The sequence below is a fragment of the Carcharhinus amblyrhynchos genome, chromosome 1 (genome assembly GCF_965287045.1).
Source record: "Carcharhinus amblyrhynchos chromosome 1, sCarAmb.v2.hapA, whole genome shotgun sequence".
NCBI classification, from domain to species: domain Eukaryota; kingdom Metazoa; phylum Chordata; class Chondrichthyes; order Carcharhiniformes; family Carcharhinidae; genus Carcharhinus; species Carcharhinus amblyrhynchos.
This window is the reverse complement of record NC_137324.1, coordinates 4,732,212-4,750,570: the sequence shown is the minus strand read 5'-3', so window position 1 is coordinate 4,750,570 and position 18,359 is coordinate 4,732,212. Positions and strand designations below refer to the sequence as shown.

Below are 18,359 nucleotides of genomic sequence, written 5' to 3'. Positions count from 1 at the left end.
GAAAAAGTTACAAAAGACACCAACTGACTCAAGAACAGCTTCTTTCCTGCTGCTGTCAGACTTTTGAATGGACTTACCCTTGTATTAAGTTGATCTTTCTCTGCACCCTGACTGTAAAACTACATACTGGACTTTCTTGTTTCTTTCTCTATGAACAGTATGTTTTGTCTGCATCGTGCACAAGAAACAATACTTTTCACTGTGTACCAGTACACGTGACAATAATAAATCAATTCAAATTAAATTGAAAAACAATGCAACCCACTTGATTGACACCACATCCACAAACATCCACTCCTTCCACCACTGATGAACAATGGTAGCTTTGTATACCATCTAAAAGATGTATTGCAGGGACTCACCAATGTTCTTTAGGCAGTACTTTCCAAACCCATGACCACTATTTGATTAGTTTGATTCCTAAGTTTGTGGACAACACAAAGGTTGGAGGACTTGTAGATAGCGATGAGGATCATTAGCGGATACAACAGGATATCGATCAGTTGGATATTTAGGTGGAGAGATGGCAGATGGAGTTTAATTCAGACAAAAGTGAGGTAATGCATTTTGGAAGGTCTAATACAGATAGGAAATACACAGTAAATGGCAGAACCCTTAAGAGTATTGGTAGGCAAAGAGATCTGGGTGTACAGGTACACAGGTCACTGAAAGTGGCAGTGCAGGTGGAGAAGGCTGTCAAGAAGGCATACGGCTTGCTTGCCCTCATCGGCCAGGGTATTGAGTTTAAAAATTGGCAAATCATGTTGCAGCTTCATAGAATCTTAGTGAGGCTGCACTTGGAATATAGTGTTCAATTCTGGTTGCCACTCTACCAGAACGATGTGGAGGCTTTGGATGGCGAGAGAAAAGATTTACCAGGATGATGCCTGGTATGGAGGGCATTAGCTATGAGGAGAGGTTGAAGAAACTTAGTTTGTTCTCACTGGAATGATGGAGATTGAGGAGCGACCTAATAGAAGTCTACAAGATTAGGAGAGGCATGGAGTAGATAGTCAGAAGCTTTTTCCCAGGATGGAAGAGTCAATTACTAGGGGGCACAGGTTTAAGGTACGAGGGCTGTACGAGGCAGATTTTTTACACAGAGAGTCGTGGGTGCCTGGAACTTGTTGTCGGGGGAGGTAGTGGAAGGGGATACAATAGTGACTTTTAAGGGGCAGTTTGACAAACATGAATAGGATGGGAATAGAGGGATATGGTCCCCGGAAGGGTAGGGGGTTTTAGTTCAGTTGGGCATCTGATGGGCATAAGATTTTGATGGGCATAGATACAGTGAATGCAAGCAGGCTTTTTCCACTGAGGCTAGAGGAGAAAAAAAAAACCAGAGGGCATGGGTTAAGGGTGAAAGAAGAAAAGTTTAAAGGGAATATTACGGGGGGAACTCTTCACGCAGAGAGCGGTGGGAGTGTGGAATGAGCTGCCGGATAAAGTGGTAAATGCGGGGTCACTTTTAACATTTAAGAAACACTCCGACGGGTTCATGGATGAGAGGGGTGTGGAGGGATATGGTCCAGGTGCAGGTCAGTGGGACTAGGCAAGAAATGGTTTGGCACAGACAAGAAGGGCCAAAAGGCCTGTTTCTGAGCTGTAATTTTCTATGGTTCTGTGGCAGTATGGTCGGTGCAGTCTTGGAGGGCCAAAGGGCCTGTTCCTGTGTTATAATTTTCTTTGTTCTTTGTTCTTGTTCACTGCCATGTAGAAGGACAAGAGCAGCAGATACCACCTGGAGGTTCCACTCCAAGTAACCCATCACCCTGACTTGGAAATATCCCACTGTTCATTCACTGTTGCTGGGTCAAACACTTAGAACTCCGTAATAGCACTGTGGGTTTACCTACACATTAAGGGACTGCAATGGTTCAAAAGGACATTTGAGCACCATCTTCTCAAGGGCAACAAGGGATGGGCAATAGACTGTGGCCAAGTCAGCCATGCCAAAATCATGTGAATGAATTGAAAAGCAATTATAACAGGGATGCCCATTCGCTCCTTATATTGTAAGAATGAGACAGCGAAAAGTAAAATACTTGTGTATAACTTCAAAAAATTGTTGGATCCACATGACTTGGCTCTCTCCCAGCCCAGGTCACTTGTACATTTGCACCTCAAACTAACTGATATTTTCTCTATCTCCAGGTAAGAAGGAATATTGATACACAGCAGAAATATGTCGAGCTGGTGGTTGTGGCAGACAGTGCAATGGTAAGTGGCTTCTCTGAGCATGTTGAACATGGGTTATTGAGGCCTAGAAAAGGGCCCACAGTACAGGATAAGGAGCAAGACTGGAAATAGTGACATCAGGGTCAAGAGGACATCTCTTCCTCTTTGGTTGTATACAACGTTCTGGAGCTTGACTGTCCTTGACCCTAGACATATGATTTGGAACTTCGGTCGACATTTCTTCTCTGGAAACTGATAATGTTTCATTCTCTCTTGGTTATAGTAGCAGAGGCACAGTCATCAGACGACTAAGATTCAATTAACTCTTCCTGTAATAGTATTCACAACACTAGGGGCTAAGGAAATTGGCATTTCTGGAGATGATTCTGAGATACAATTTTAAGATGACAATTGGTCATCTTCAATTTAAACCGTGTAGGAAATGGGACCTGTTTTTGCGAAAACTATGGCTGGTACCCATTTCTCAGTTGTGGGTAATGAGCATGAGATTGTTGTTGATGCTGTAATATCTCTGAAGTCTGGAAGTCAAACATCATTCTCAACTTTCTTTTTAAGAGGAGCATTGTAAGTGAACTTTGGGTTGTCGCATGAATAGTGATTCTATAAGATACCAAAAAGGTGTGTGCACATGCAGTGATGACAAACATTGCTCTTTTGAAGCTTTTAATCTTTCAGCGAATCCATTGGTTGATGGATAATAAGGTTGTGAATACCATTTACTTTGAGATAATCGTGAATCTCTCATGAAGTAAATTGTGAACAATCTCTTCTAGTTTACCAAATCTTGTAAAAATTTAATCAAGTTTTTCAATGGCTTGTTCAGATGCAGTGGATCTCATAACTTCTGGCCACTTTGAGTGTGCATCAATTATAATGAAGAACATGCAACCCTCAAACAGCAAAATCTACATGTAATATTAGCCATGGCATTTTAGGCCATTCCCAAGGGAGTAAAGAAGATAATGATGGTGTATTTCCTGTTTGTGCACAGAATTGACACAGTCCAACTCCTTTTTTCAATTTGAGCATTCAGACCCATCCACAAAAATTAATTATGTGCTAATTCCTTCATCTGGACTATACAAAATTGTCCTGCGTGTAGTTGTTCAAGAACTCTTCCATACAGACTAGGAGCAATGAGCACTCAGATTCGCTACAGTAGACACCTACCCTGGACAGTCAACCCAAGCTCGCTTGATGTATGGCCTCAAATCAGGATGTAGACAGTGTATTCCAGCGATCATAGTGATATTCGTGTATCTTTAAGAAGTGTTACGAAGGGCGGCATGTTGGCACAGTGGTTAGCACTACTGCTCACAGCGCCAGGGACCTGAGTTTTCACATTCTCCCCGAGTCTGTGTGAGTTTTCTCCGGGTGCTCCAGTTCCTTCCCACAGTCTGAAAGTCTTCTACTTTAATTTTGTTTTTGTTAAATCATGTTCTCTGCAGTTGTAAGCAGGCCTTTTGGTTTTATTTTGCTGAGTTGTCTGCTGGAAGTCCTTTTATTGAAGCTTCAAGCACTTTTTTAAAATTTTTATCCTGGGCCTCAGGTACTTTCTGGGATCTTTTATGACCCTGCATTGTTAGGGTGAAGATTGTTTGACAGGTCAAAGCCGGGTAGTTCCTCCCCAGAATTCAAGGACCTACTTTCAGATTTGGTTTTAGAATCAGAAGCTGTCCTGGTTGTTTCCCTCTGTCTCCCTGATATTGGAGATTCTGCTGGCCAACTGGAAGCAGGTTTCCCTGCCTTCCTAGAGTGGAAAATCCGCTGTTGGTAGGAGCTTGCCTAGGGTCTCTCTCTCTCTCTCTCTCTCTCTCCCCCTGCTGTTTTTGAAAGCTGTCCTGACTCGAAGCTTGTCTTTGTGTGTGTGTGTGTGTGTGTGTGTGAAGAGAAAGGCAGCATCCAATGAAAGGACTAAGCTCCAGCATCGTATCAGCATTCATATTTCCTGTGCTAACCCTGTGTCAAGGGTTTTCTATAGGGAGGTTTGTTTGGTTGGAACATTTCATATATTTATCTAAGATTATATAATATCATGGATTTTTTTCCTTGTTTGCCATTGGCAAAAGTTATTGCTATACAGCAACTGTATTCTTAAATAAACTTTGCTTGATAAAAGCTCCCTAGTGGGTCAGTGGAATCGTACCTGAAGTGAAACCTATCATGCTTACCCTAGCCAAATTCAAATTGCAAAGCTCATGATCCAGGCAGACTGCATAACACACTTTGGAGTTTCTGGCCTGAATTATAACATTGTTCCTTTCAATACGATATCCATCACCTTCACATTGTGAGATCATTTCTGATATGTCATTTCTGGCACGTCCCAGACATCCTGAAAGGGGAGGGTGAGGAGCCGGAGGTTGTGGTTCATATAGGTACCGCTGACATAGGCAGGAAGAGGGAAGGGGTCATGAAAAAGGATTATAGGGAATTAGGTAGACAGCTGAGAAAGAGGAACGCAAAGGTAGTAATCTCAGGATTGCTGCCTGCGCCGCGGGAGAGTGAGAGCAGGAATGGAATGAGGTGGAGGGTGAATGCGTGGCTGAGGGACTGGAGCAGGGGGGCAGGGATTCCAGTTCCTGGATCATTGGGACCTCCTTAGGGGCAGGTGTGACCTGTTCAGTAAAGACGGGTGGCACTTGAATCCCAGGGGGACCAATATCTTGGCAGGAAGATTGGCTAGGGCTACTGGGGGGGGGCTTTAAACTAGAAAGGTTGGGGGGAGGGAATAGAGATGAGGAGGCTGAAAGCGAGGAGGTTAGCTCCCAGGTAGAGAAGGACTGTAGACAGTATGAGAGGGAGGTTAGACGGGTAATGGAGAAGGGAAGTGCCCAGACCGAGGGTCTGAGGTGTGCTATTTTAACGCCAGGAGTGTAGTGATTGCTGCTTGGGGATGTGATGTGGTGGCCATTACGGAGACTTGGATGTCTCAGGGACAGGACTGGGTACTTCAGGTGCCGGGATTCAGATGCTTCAGGAAGGACAGGGAGGGGGGTAAAAGAGGTGGCGGACTGGCGCTGTTGATCAGGGACAGTGTCATGGCTGCAGACAAGGTGGATGCCGTGGAGGGACTGTCTACGGAGTCTTTGTGGGTGGAAGTTGGGAACAGCAAAGGGTCGATAACTTTGCTGGGTGTTATCTATAGGCCACCCAATAGTGACAGGGAAGTTGAGGTGCAGATAGGGAAACAGATCCCAGAGAGATGTAGTAATAACAGAGTTGTCGTGATGGGAGACTTTAATTTCCCAAACATGGACTGGAATATCCCTAGGGTAAGGGGTTTGGATGGGGGTTTCCTGACACAGCACGTGGATAAGCCTATGAGAGGAGAGGCTGTACTTGACCTGGTGCTGGCTAATGAACCAGGACAGGTGATGGATCTCTCGGTGGGAGAGCATCTCGGGGATGGAAATCATAATTGTATCTCCTTCACGATAGCATTGGAAAGAGATAGGATCAGGCAGGCTAGGAAGGCGTTTGTCTGGAGTAAGGGGAAATATGATGACATCAGGCAGACAATTGGACGAGTAAACTGGAAGGAGGCGTTCTTGGGGAAAAGTACTGAAGGAAGGTGGCGGATTTTCAAGGAATGTTTGACAGGAGTTCTGCACGACAACGTTCTGATGAGACAAGGAGGTTTTGGTAGGTTGCAGGAGCCGTGGTGCACGAAGGTTGTGATGAACCTGGTCAGGAAGAAAAGAAAGGCGTATAAAAGGTTCAGCGAGCTAAGAGATGTTAAGGATCTAGAGGAGTATAAGGCTTGTAGAAAGGAGCTTAAAAAGGAAATTAGGAGAGCCAGAAGGGGACATGAGAAGGCCTTGGCGGGTAAAATTAAGGAGAATCCCAAGGCGTTCTACAAATATGTGAAGAGTAAAAGGATGAGAAGAGAAGGGATAGGACCTATAAAAGGTGAAGGGGGAAAAGTCTGTGTGGAACCGGAAGACATGGCAGAGATGCTTAATGAATACTTTGCCTCGGTATTCACGGTGGAAAGTGATCTGGGAGGTTGTACTACAGGTTTGCGGCAGACTGAAAAGATTGAGTGTGTGGATATTAAGAAAGAGGATGTGTTGGAACTTTTAAATTCTATCAAGATAGATAAGTCGCCGGGACCGGATGGGATGTACCCCAGATTACTTTGGGAGGTGAGGGAAGTGATTGCAGAGCCCCTGGCGATGATCTTTGCATCATCGATGGAGACGGGAGAGGTTCCGGAGGATTGGGGATGTGGTTCCTATTTTCAAGAAAGGGAACAGGGATAGCCCGGGAAATTACTGACTGGTGAGTCTGACCTCAGTGGTTGGTAAGTTGATGGAGAGGATTCTGAGGGACAAGATTTATGATCATTTAGATAAGTTTAGAATAATCAGGAATAGTCAGCATGGCTTTGTCAAGGGCAGGTCGTGCCTTACGAGCCTAGTTGAGTTCTTTGAAAATGTGACTGAAGGAAGAGCGGTGGACGTGGTTTACATGGACTTCAGCAAGGCATTTGATCAGGTCCCTCATGCAAGACTTCTTGAGAAGGTGAGAGGGCATGGGATCCAAGGGGCTTTGGCCTTGTGGATCCAGAACTGGCTTGCCTGCAGAAGGCAGAGAGTGGTTGTGGATGGGTCTTTTTCTGCATGGCGGTCGGTCACCAGTGGAGTGCCCCAGGGATCTGTTCTAGGACCCTTGCTGTTTGTCATTTTCATAAATGACCTGGATGAGGAAGTGGAGGGATGGGTTAGTAAGTTTGCCGACGATACGAAGGTTGGTGGTGTTGTGGATAGTCTGGAGGGATGTCAGAAGTTGCAGCGTGACATAGATAGGATGCAAGACTGGGCGGAGAAGTGGCAGATGACTTTCAACACGGATAAATGTGTTGTGGTCCATTTTGGCAGGACCAACGGGATGCAGGAGTACAATATCAAGGGTAGGAGTCTTAGCTGGGTTGAAGAGCAGAAGGATCTTGGGGTCCGGGTCCATAGGACTCTTAAATCGGCCTCGCAGGTGGAGGATGCGGCCAAGAAGGCATATGGTGTACTGGCCTTCATTAATCGAGGGATTGAGTTTAGGAGTCGGGTGGTAATGCTGCAACTTTATAAGACCCATGTCAGACCCCACTTGGAGTACTGTGCGCAGTTCTGGTCGCCTCACTACAGGAAGGATGTGGAAGCTATTGAGAGGGTGCAGAGGAGATTTACAAGGATGTTGCCTGGATTGGGAGGCATGCCTTATGAAGATAGGTTGAGGGAGCTAGGTCTGTTCTCCCTGGAGCGATGAAGGTTGAGAGGCGACCTGATAGAGGTTTATAAAATGTTGAGAGGAATAGATAGGGTGGATTCTCAGAGGCTATTTCCCAGGGCTGAAATGGTCGCTATGAGAGGACACAGGTTTAAGGTGCTGGGAAGCAAGTACAGAGGAGATGTTAGGGGAAAGTTTTTCACTCAGAGGGTGGTGAGTGAGTGGAATCGGCTGCCGTCGGTGGTGGTAGAGGCGAACTCGCTGGGGTCTTTTAAAAGACTTCTGGATGAGTATATGGGATCTAATGGCATTGGGAGTTACAGACAGTTCTATCGCTTGGTAGGTATGGATGTGATCGGCGCAACTTGTGGGCCGAAGGGCTTGTTTGTGCTGTAGTGTTCTCTGTTCTATGTCTCTGAACTTGAGAAGCTGTCACAGGCAAATGATCTATGAGTGAAAAATAAAAAATATCAACAAAACTAGTTGTTGGCATCTACGCGATAGTAAAGATAAGAATGACAATGTATCAGCATTTGCATTAATACTCTGACAATACGCTATATCATAAGAGCGTGCTGATAAGATCAGTGACTATCTTTGCAATTGATTAGCAGTTAACGAAGGTATGCCTTTATGTGGCCCAAAAATCGTGATTAGGAGTTCATGATCAGTCAATAATGTGAAATGATGACCATATAAATAATGATGATACGTTTGTTCATCACAAATTATACTCAATGCTTTATTTTCAAGCTGAGCATTGTTAGATTCAGCATTAGTGAGAGTCTGCAAAACAAAAGCTATTGGTTGTTCTTCTCTCGAAGACTTAATATATGCAACCACTGCCCCAACTTCACAAGGTGAAACATCACAAGCAAGCAGTAATGTGAGTTTCCGATTAAAATTAACCAATACTTCAGATTGCTGCAAAGCATCTTTGACATCCTTGTGCTTTCTCATATTCTGTTGTCAAGTTCTGTGACTGTTTCACACAAAATAAATTAACCAATGGCTTCAATAATATCTCTAAATTAGGAACAAGTTTGCAATAATAATTGACTAATCCCAGAAAATACCTGTTATGTCACCATTGTTGGACATGACGCTTCTAAATTTTTAGAATATTTCCATATTTTTAGGTGCTTTGCTTAGCAAAGCATTATGGTCAATAACCTGACCCAAATACTGGACTGACATCACACAGTCCATGTTCTTGAATATGATCCAATGATACTTCTAAATTACTCAAGGGTTTCTGTTCACAGGACCCTGTATAAGGAGAATGTCATCGAACATTTTTCACCAGAGAGACTTAAAACCTGATCCATCGATCTTTGGAATTGAGCTGGTGCAGATGATATTCCAAAAGACAATTTTTATAACAAAAAAGACCTTTAAGAGTAATAATGGTAAGCAATGTTTGGCATTCAGCAGCTATATTCATCTGTAAATATGCTGATGGAAGTTCAATCTTGCTGATAACCCCCCCTCAAAATCCAGCAAACAAATCTTCAGTTAAAAAAAACAGATATTGATCAGCACAATGGATTTATTGTTGTTTTAAAATCACCACAACTGCAAACTGAACCATCTGGTTTCATGACAGGTAAGTGCGGGTAGCCCAGTCACTCACTGTAACCAGCTCTGTGGTTTTTCGTCTATCGTCGTCGATGAGGACCCCGACATTAGACGTTTTGAGGCTGGTTGCGGTGTGTCCGAAGATGATTGATCAGGTCAATTCGGGCACGGAATGTCCTGGCACAGATCGGACAGACTTGTGTAGACACTGTAGTTGTTGCGCTGGTGGCTCTGGACTTGCGCAGCTCGCGCTTAAGTTGTGCTTCAGCAATACACCTTGCTTCGTGACCTTGACAGCCATTGTGGATGAGGCAGCGCCACGTAGGGCAGTTTTGTGCCAGCATTTCCCAGGTGGTCGTGTCAATGTCAAGCGACTTCAGGGAGGCCTTGAGTGTGCCTTTGAAACGTTTCTTCTGCCCTCCATGCGAGCGTCTTCCAGCAGACAGTTCCCCAAAAAGGAGCTGCTTGGGTATGCGCTCGTCTGACATACGGATGACATGACCAGCCCACCGGGTCTGCGCTCTCATCAGCAGTGTATGGACTGATGGTAGACTTGCTCTAGAGAGAGCTTCAATGTCTGGTACTTTGTCTTGCCATCTGATGCGTAATATTCTGCGAAGACAAGCCATGTGGAAATGTGGAAATGATTGAGTTGTCTTGCGTGCCTTCGATACACAATCCACGTTTCACAGTCAGTGAGGACCACGGGGCTGTAGACCTTCACTTTTGTTGCTGGACTGATTCCTCAACCTCCCCATATAGTGGAGCGCAGTCTACCGAAAGCAGGACTTGCCTTTGCTATTCTGCAGTTAACTTTTGTATGAATAGACACTGCCTGGGAGAGAGTGCTGCCAAGATAAGTGAACTGGACCACTGCCTGTAGTTTCTGTCCTTTGATTGTGATTATGGGTTCTGTGTATGGTGCATGAGGAGCAGGCTGGTGCATGACTTTGGTCTTTTTAATGTTGATGGTGAGTCCAAAGTTGTCACAAGCTGTGGAAAATTTGTCCAAACTGATTTTCATCTCTGGCTCTGAGCCAGGAAGAAGTCTCACAACACGAGGTTAAAGTCCAACAAGTTTACTTGATAGTGAACCCACTAGCTTTCGGTGTTTTCCCCTTCGTCAGGTGAGTGGAGAGTTCTGGTCACAAACAGAGCATATAAAGGCACACACAGTTTATGGAATACTGATTAGAATGTGAGTCTTTTCAGCTCATCAATTCTTAAAGGTGCAGACAGTGTGAGCGGAGATAGCATTAAGCATAGGTTAAAGAGATGTGTATTGTCTCCAGTAAGTAAGTGAGATGTTGCAAGCCCAGGCAAGTGATAGGGGTTACAGATAGTGTGACATGAACCCAAGATCCCTGTTGAGGCCATCCTCGTGTGTGGAAGTTGGCTGTCAGTTTCTGCTCAGCGATTCTGCGCTGTCGTGTGTCGTGAAGGCCACGTTGGAGAACGTTTACCAGAAGATCAGAGGCCAAATGCCCATGACCGCTGAAGTGCTCACCAACTGGAAGGGAACAGTCTTGCCATCCTTGGTGGAGATGTGTGTGTCCAAGAATGCAACCGATTCTGGAGAGTAGCCCATGGTGAGTCTGATGGTGGGATGGAACTTGTTGAAACTATAATTGTTTCAGTGATTGTTCACCATGAGGCCAAAGGAAGAAAATGTCATCGATGTATCTAGTGTACAGCATCGGTTGAAGCTCCTGTGCAGTGAAGAAGTCTTGTTCAAACCTGTGCATGAAGATGTTAGAATATTGAGGTGCGAATTTAGTCTCCATGGCTGTTCCGTGTGTCTGGATGGAGAACTGGTTGCTGAAGGTGAAGACATTGTTGTCCAGGATGAAGCGGATGAATTGTGAATTGTGAAATTGAATCTGGAAACTGGCAGTTGTCGGTGTTGAGTACTGAGGCAGTTGCAGCAATGCCATCGTCATGCGGGATGCTGGTATAGAGCACCGAGACATCCATTGTGACAAGGAGTGCTCCTGGTTCAACAGCTCCATGTGTGCTGAGTTTCTGTAGGAAGTCCGTAGTGTCGCGACAAAAGCTGGGGGTTCTTTGTACAATGGGTTTCAGGATGCCCTCGACGTAGCCGGAGAGGTTCCCGCACAGAGTCCCATTGCCCATTACGATGGGATGGCTGGGTGTGTTTGCCTTGTGTATCTTTGGGAGGCATAATCTTATATGTTTTGATAAGATCTCCCCCCATTCTTCTGAATTCCAACGAGTACAGCTCCAGTCTACTCAGTCTCTCCTCATAAGCCAATCCTCTCAACTCCGGAATCAGCCTAGTCAATCTCCTCTGCACTCCCTCCAGTGCCAGTGTATCCTTTCTCAAGTAAGGAGACCAAAACTGTGCACAGTACTCAGGTGTGGCCTCACCAGCACCTTATACAGCTGCAACATAATCTCACTGTTTTTAAACTCCATCCCTCTCGCAATGAAGGACAAAATTCCATTTGCCTTCTTAATTACCCACTGCACCTGCAAACCAACTTATTGTGATTCATGCACAAGAACACCCAGGTCCCTCTGCACAGCAAAATCTCAATTTTTTTTACCATTTAAATAATACTGTTGCTGTTATTCCTGCCAAAATGGATGACCTCACATTTATCAACATTGTACTCCATCTGCCAGACCCTCACCCACTCACTTAGACTATCTATATCCCTTTGTAAACTTTCAGTGTCCTTTGCATCCTTTGCTGTGCCACTCATCTTAGTGTCATCTGTGAATTTTGACACATTACACTTGGTCCCCAACTCCAAACCATCTCTGTAAATCATAAACAATTGTGGTCCCAACACTGATCCCTGAGGCACACCACTAGTCACTGATCGCCAACCAGAAAAACACCCATTTACCCCCACTCTTTGCTTTCTGTTAGTTAACCAATCCTCTATCCATGCTAATACATTACCTGTAACACCGTGCACCTTTATCTTATGCAGCACCCTTTGGTACGGCACCTTGCCAAATGCCTTCTGGAAATCCAGATACACCACACCCACAGGTTCCCCATTGTCCACTGTGCATGTAATGTTCTCAAAGAATTCGACCAAATTAGGCAAACATGACTGCCCTTCATGAACTCATGCTGCATCTTCCCAATGGGACAATTTATATCCAGATGTCTCATTCTTTCTTCTTTGATGATAGATTCAACCATTTTCCCTACTACAGAAGTTAAGCTAATCTGCCTATAGTTACCCACTTCTTGTCTACCTCCTTTTTTAAACAGTGGCATCACGTTTGCCATTTTCCAATCTGTGGGAACCACCCCAGAGTCCAGCGAAATTGGTAAATTATCACTAGTGCATTTGCTATTTCCTCCGGCATCTCTTTCAGGATTTGCCCAACACTACTTCTTTACTGATAATGAGTTTCTTGGTCCTCACTTGCCATAGATTTGATTTGATATTTATTATTGTCACATGTATTAACATACAGTGAAAACTATTGTTTCTTGCTTGCTATAAAGAAAAAGCATACCATTCATAGAGAAGAAAACAAGAGAGAGCAGAATGTAGTGTTACAGTCATAGCTAGGGTGTAGAGAAAGATCAACTTAATGCAATCCATTCAAAAGTCTAACAGCAGCAGAGATGAAGCTGTTCTTGAGACAGTTGGTATGTGACCGCAGACTTTTGTATCTTTTTCCCAACGGAAGAAGGTGGAAAAGAGAATGTCCGGGGTGTGTGGGGTCCTTATTTGTGCTGGCTGCTTTGCCAAGGCAGCGGGAGGTGTAGACAGAGTCAATAGATGGGAGGCTGATTTGCATGATGGACTGGGTTTCATTCACGACCCATTGTTGTTTCTTGCAGTCTTGAGCAGGAGCCACACCAAGATGGGATACACCCAGAAAGAATGCTTTCTGTGGTGCATCTAGAAAAGTTGGTGAGAGTCGTAGCTGACACGCCAAATTTTCTTAGTCTTCTAAGAAAGTAGAGGCATTGGTGGGCTTTCTTAACCATAGAGTCAGCATTCGAGGACGAGGACAGGTTGTTGGTGAAGACCATAGCTTTCTTGTCATCAATTTTTGGCATGTTATTTGTGTTTTCCACTGTGAAGCCCGACACAAGATATCTGTTCAATGTCTCAGCCATTTTTTCATTCCCAGCTATTACACCCCCCTTCCAGCATTTCCAGCTATTACATCCACCTACATCCTCCAAGGACTAATGTTCACTTGAGCCACTCCTTTTCATTTTATATATTTGGAGACACTTTTGGTAGATGTTTTGATATTCTGAGCTAGTTCACTCTCATAATCCATCTTACCTTTCTTTATAGCTTTTTTTGTGGCCTTCTGTTGACCTCTAAAGATTTCCCAATGTCTTAGGTTCCCACTAATCTTTGCCACTTTGTATGCATTTATTTCAATTTGATACTTCCTTTATTTCCTTACATATCCATGGCTGACTATCACTTTTTCTACGTCATAGAACATTGCAGCGCAGTACAGGAACTTCAGCCCTTGATGTTGCACCGACCAGTGGAACCAATCTAATGACCCTCGAACCTAAACTATTCTAATGTTATCCACATGCCTATCCACTGACCATTTGAGCGCCCTTAAAGTTTGCGAGTCCACAACTGCTGCAGGCAGGGCATTCCACAACCTTATAACCCTCTGAGTAAAGAACCTACCTCTGACATATGTCCTATAATTACCACAGCTTAATTTAAAGCTATGTTCCCTCATGTTAGCCATCACCATCCAAGGAAAAGAGCTGGGGGTACGGAGGGAGAGGAGTTTGTAAAATGTGTTTTGGAAGGGTCTCTAGAGCAGTATGTAACTAGCCCGACTAGGGAAGGGGCTATACTGGATTTAGTGTTGGGTAATGAGCCGGGGCAGGTGGTTGAGGTTGAGGTAGGCGAACATGTGGCTAACAGTGACCACAAGTCCGTCTACTTTAGGATAAAAATGGAAAGGGACGAGTGCCGGCCGAACGGGAGTGTGCTGAACTGGGGAAAGGCGAGCTATAGCCGGATTAGGAGGGAGCTGCAGGACACTGATTGGGAGGGACTGTTAGCTGGCAAGTCCACGGTTGGCAAGTGGGAGGCTTTTAAGGGCAACATGAAAATGTTGCAGGAGAGGTATGTTCCAGTTAAGCGGAAGGATGGGAAAGGTAGGATTAGAGAGCCGTGGATTACAGGGGGTATTGAAGACTTGGTCAGGAAGAAGAGGGAGGCGTATGTTAGGTCGAAACAACTGGGTACGGAGAGTGCGCTGGAGGAATATAGAGAGAGTAGGAGGGAGCTAAAAAGGGGAATTAGAAGGGCGAAGAGAGGGCATGAAATGGCTTTGGCTGGGAGGATTAAGGAAAATCCAAAGGCATTTTATTCCTATATTAGGAGCAAGAGAGTAGTTAGAGGGAAAATTGGTCCTCTTAGGGTCAAAAGTGGGGAGTTATGTATTGAGTCGGGGGGAATGGGGGAGCTCCTGAATGAATACTTTGCGTCGGTATTCACGAAGGAGAGCGGTTCGGTGTCGTGCGGTGTCTTGGAGGGAGCTGTGGATCAGTTGCAGGAAATATCTATTACGAGGGAGGAAGTGCTAGGGCTTTTAGGTAGTGTAAGGACGGATAAAGCTCCGGGGCCTGATGGTATTTATCCCAGGCTGCTTAGGGAGGTGAAAGATGAAATTGCTGGGCCTCTGGCTCAAATCTTTGTCTCTTCTTTGGACACAGGTGAGGTCCCAGAAGACTGGAGGGTAGCAAATGTGGTACCGCTGTTCAAAAAAGGTAGTAGGGATAACCCTGGAAATTATAGACCAGTGAGTTTGACATCGGTGGTAGGGAAATTAATGGAAAAAATACTTAGGGGTAGGATGTATGAGCATTTGGAGCGTTGCGATCTGATTAGGGATACGCAACATGGCTTTGTTCGGGGGAGGTCTTGCCTTACGAATCTGGTAGAATTCTTTGAGGAGGTGACAAAAACGGTTGACGATGGGAGAGCCGTTGATGTCATCTATGTGGATTTCAGTAAGGCGTTTGACAAAGTCCCTCATGGTAGGCTGGTAGAAAAGGTTAAGGCGCATGGGATACGAGGTCAGGTAGCTAGGTGGATTGAGAACTGGCTGGGTAATAGGAGACAGAGGGTAGTTGTTGAGGGGACCTTTTCGGGCTGGAGACCAGTGACCAGTGGTGTGCTGCAGGGCTCAGTATTGGGACCTCTCCTCTTTGTAGTGTACATAAACGACTTGGAAGAGAGCGTAAGTGGTTTGATCAGCAAGTTTGCGGATGACACCAAGATGGCAGGGTTGGCGGATACTGAAGTGGAATGTCAGGTGATACAACAGGATATAGATAGGTTGGTACATTGGGCAGATAGGTGGCAGATGGAATTTAATCCTGACAAATGCGAGGTGATGCATTTTGGAAGGAATAATGCAGAGAGGAGCTACATGATAAAAGGTAGACCGATTAGGAGTATGGAAATACAGAGGGACCTGGAAGTGCAGGTTCACAAATCTATGAAGGTTGCGACACAAGTGGAGAAGGTTGTGAGGAAAGCTTATGGAATGCTAGCCTTTATAGGAAGGGGTATAGAGTATAAGAGCTGCTGTCTAATGCTTCAGTTGTACAGAACGTTGGTTAGACCGCATTTGGAGTACTGCGTCCAGTTCTGGTCACCTTACTACCGGAAGGACGTGGAGACTCTGGAGAGGGTGCAGAGGAGGTTTACCAGGATGTTGCCTGGCATGGAGGGACTGGGTTACGAGGAAAGGTTGGAGAAACTGGGACTTTTCTCCTTGGAAAGATGGAGATTGAGGAGGGACATGATAGAGGTATATAAGATACTGAAGGGAATAGATAGAGTCAATAGTGAGAGACTGCTCCCTAGACTGGGTACAATTACGAGAGGTCATGATTTAAGGGTGAGGGGGGAGAGGTATAATTTGGACGTGAGAGGAAGGTTCTTCATGCAGAGGGTCGTGGGGGTCTGGAACGCGCTACCGAGTAGGGTGGTGGAGGCAGGAACGTTGGACTCGTTTAAGGTTCACTTAGACAGACACATGAGCGAAACGAGGATGGAGGGCTATAGTAGGGGGTATTAAATAAGGTCAGAGCCTCGGGAGACACCGGAAATGCAGACTTGTATGTTAACGTTTTTGTCTTTTATTCCGCAGGTGGAGGTCCACCTTGTTGTCAAACAAGGGGCATGCACACGGTGGGTCGTGCGTGGGCTGCTCTTGGAGGTTCCGGGAGTGGCCTAGTACTTCGTGTCGGTGTGTGTGCTTGATCCTGGACCGGTTGACGCGCGCCGCAACAGCTCAGTGACTAGCACTGCAAGCTGTGCAGATACGTGGATTTGGGCCTGTATCTGTGGGAGTTTGCGCATTCTCCCTGTGGTTGCATGGGTTTCCTCCGGGCGCTCCGGTTTCCTCCCACACCCCAAAGACGTGCTCTTAGGCTAATTGGTTTTACCAAATTGACACTATTCTCCCCTGAATCTGGCTAAGTTAGGGGTTCCATTCATAGACACGTAGGGTAGAATAGGTGTAGGATGATGCGGCGGCGCGGGCTCGTTGGGCCGAAGGGCCTGTTTCCCATGCTGGGTTGTTCTTTGTTCTTTGAAAAAGGCTCTCACTGTCTACCCTATCTAACACACTGATCATTTTGTATGCCTCAATTAGGTCACCTCTGAACCTTCTTGTCTCTAACGAAAGTAACCTCAAGTCCCTCAGCCTTTCCTCATAAGACCTTCCCACCACACCAGGCAACATCCTGGTAAACCTCCTCTGCACCCTTTCCAATGCTTCCACATCTTTCCTATAATGCGGCGACCAGAACTGTACACAATACTCCAAGTGCGACCGCAACAGAATTTTGTACAGCTGCAGCATGACCTCACGGCTCTGAAATTCAATCCCTCTACCAATAAAAGCTAACACACCGTACGCCTTCTTAACAACCTTATCAACCTGGGTGCCAACTTTCAGGGATCTACGCACATGTACACCGAGATCTCTCTGCTGGTTGAAACTACCAAGAATCCTTCCATTAGCCCGATATTCTGTAATCCTGTTACTCTTACCAAAGCGAATCACCTCACACTTTTCTGCATTAAACTCCATTTGCCACCTCTCATCCCAGCTCTGCAGCTTATCTATGTCCCTCTGCAAACTGAAACATCCATCCTCATTGTCTACAACTCCTCCAACTTTGGTGTCGTCAGCAAATTTACTAATCCATCCTTCTACACTGTCATCTAGGTCATTTATAAAAATGACAAACAGCAGTGGCCCCAAAACAGATCCCTGAGGTACATCACTTGTAATTGAACTGCAGGTTGAATATTTCCCATCAACCACCGCCCTCTGTCTTCTATCAGCTAGCCAATTCCTGATCTAAACTGCTAAATCACCCTCAATCCCATGCATCTGCATTTTCTGCAGTAGCCTACCATGGGGGACCTTATCAAACGCTTTGCTAAAATCCATATACGCCACGTCAACTGCCTTACCCTTATCCACCTCTTTGGTCACCTTCTCAAAGAACTCGATAAGGTTTGTGAGGCACGATGTACCCTTCATAAAACCTTGTTGACTATCCCTAATCAATTTGTTTCTTTCTAGATGATTATAACTCGTATCTCTTATAATTCTTTCCAAAACTTTGCCCACAACAGAAATAAGGCTCACCGGTCTATAATTCCCAGGATGGTCTCTACTCCCCTTCTTGAACAAGGGGACAACATTTGCTATCCTCCAGTCTTCTGGCACTATACCTGTAGCCAATGACAACATGAAGATCAAAGCCAAAGGCTCTGCAATCTCCTCCCTAGCCTCCCAGAGAATCCTAGGATAAATCCCATCCAGCCCAGGGGACTTATCTATTTTCATACTCTCGAGAATTGCTAACACCTCCTCCTTATGTACCTCAATCCCTTCGAGTCTAAAAGCCTGTATCTCAGTATTCTCCTCGATGATATTGACTTTTTCCTGCGTGGATACTGACGAAAAATATTCATTTAATGCCTCTCCTATCTCTTCAGGCTCCATGCACAACTTCCCACTACTGTCTTTGACTGGCCCTAACCTTGCCCTAACCAATCTTTTATTCTTGACATACCTACAGAAAGCTTTAGGGTTCTCCTTGATCCTATCTGCCTAAGTCTTCTCATGTCCCCTTCTAGCTCTTCTTAACTCTCTCTTTTGCTCCTCCCTGGCTAATTTGTAACCCTCCAGTGCCCTAACTGAGCCTTCAGGTCTCATCTTTACATAAGCCCCCTTCTTCCTCTTCACCAGAGATTCAACTTCCTTAGTACACCACAGTTCCCTCGGGTCACTATCTGTGTGGAGTTTGCACATGTCTGCATGAGTTTCCTCCGGGTACT

At 45.3% G+C, this 18,359-nt stretch overlaps 1 protein-coding gene across 1 annotated transcript in view; it reads left to right on the top strand.

Annotated features, from left to right (window-relative positions):
* The window catches only part of LOC145348492 (disintegrin and metalloproteinase domain-containing protein 8-like), a 120,812-nt gene that overhangs the window by 77,937 nt on the left and 24,516 nt on the right, over nucleotides 1-18,359 (top strand). The window contains exon 5 of the mRNA XM_080196683.1: nucleotides 2,155-2,220. Within this exon, the coding sequence (XP_080052809.1) occupies nucleotides 2,155-2,220 (66 nt within the window). The remainder of the gene's footprint in view (nucleotides 1-2,154; nucleotides 2,221-18,359) is intronic.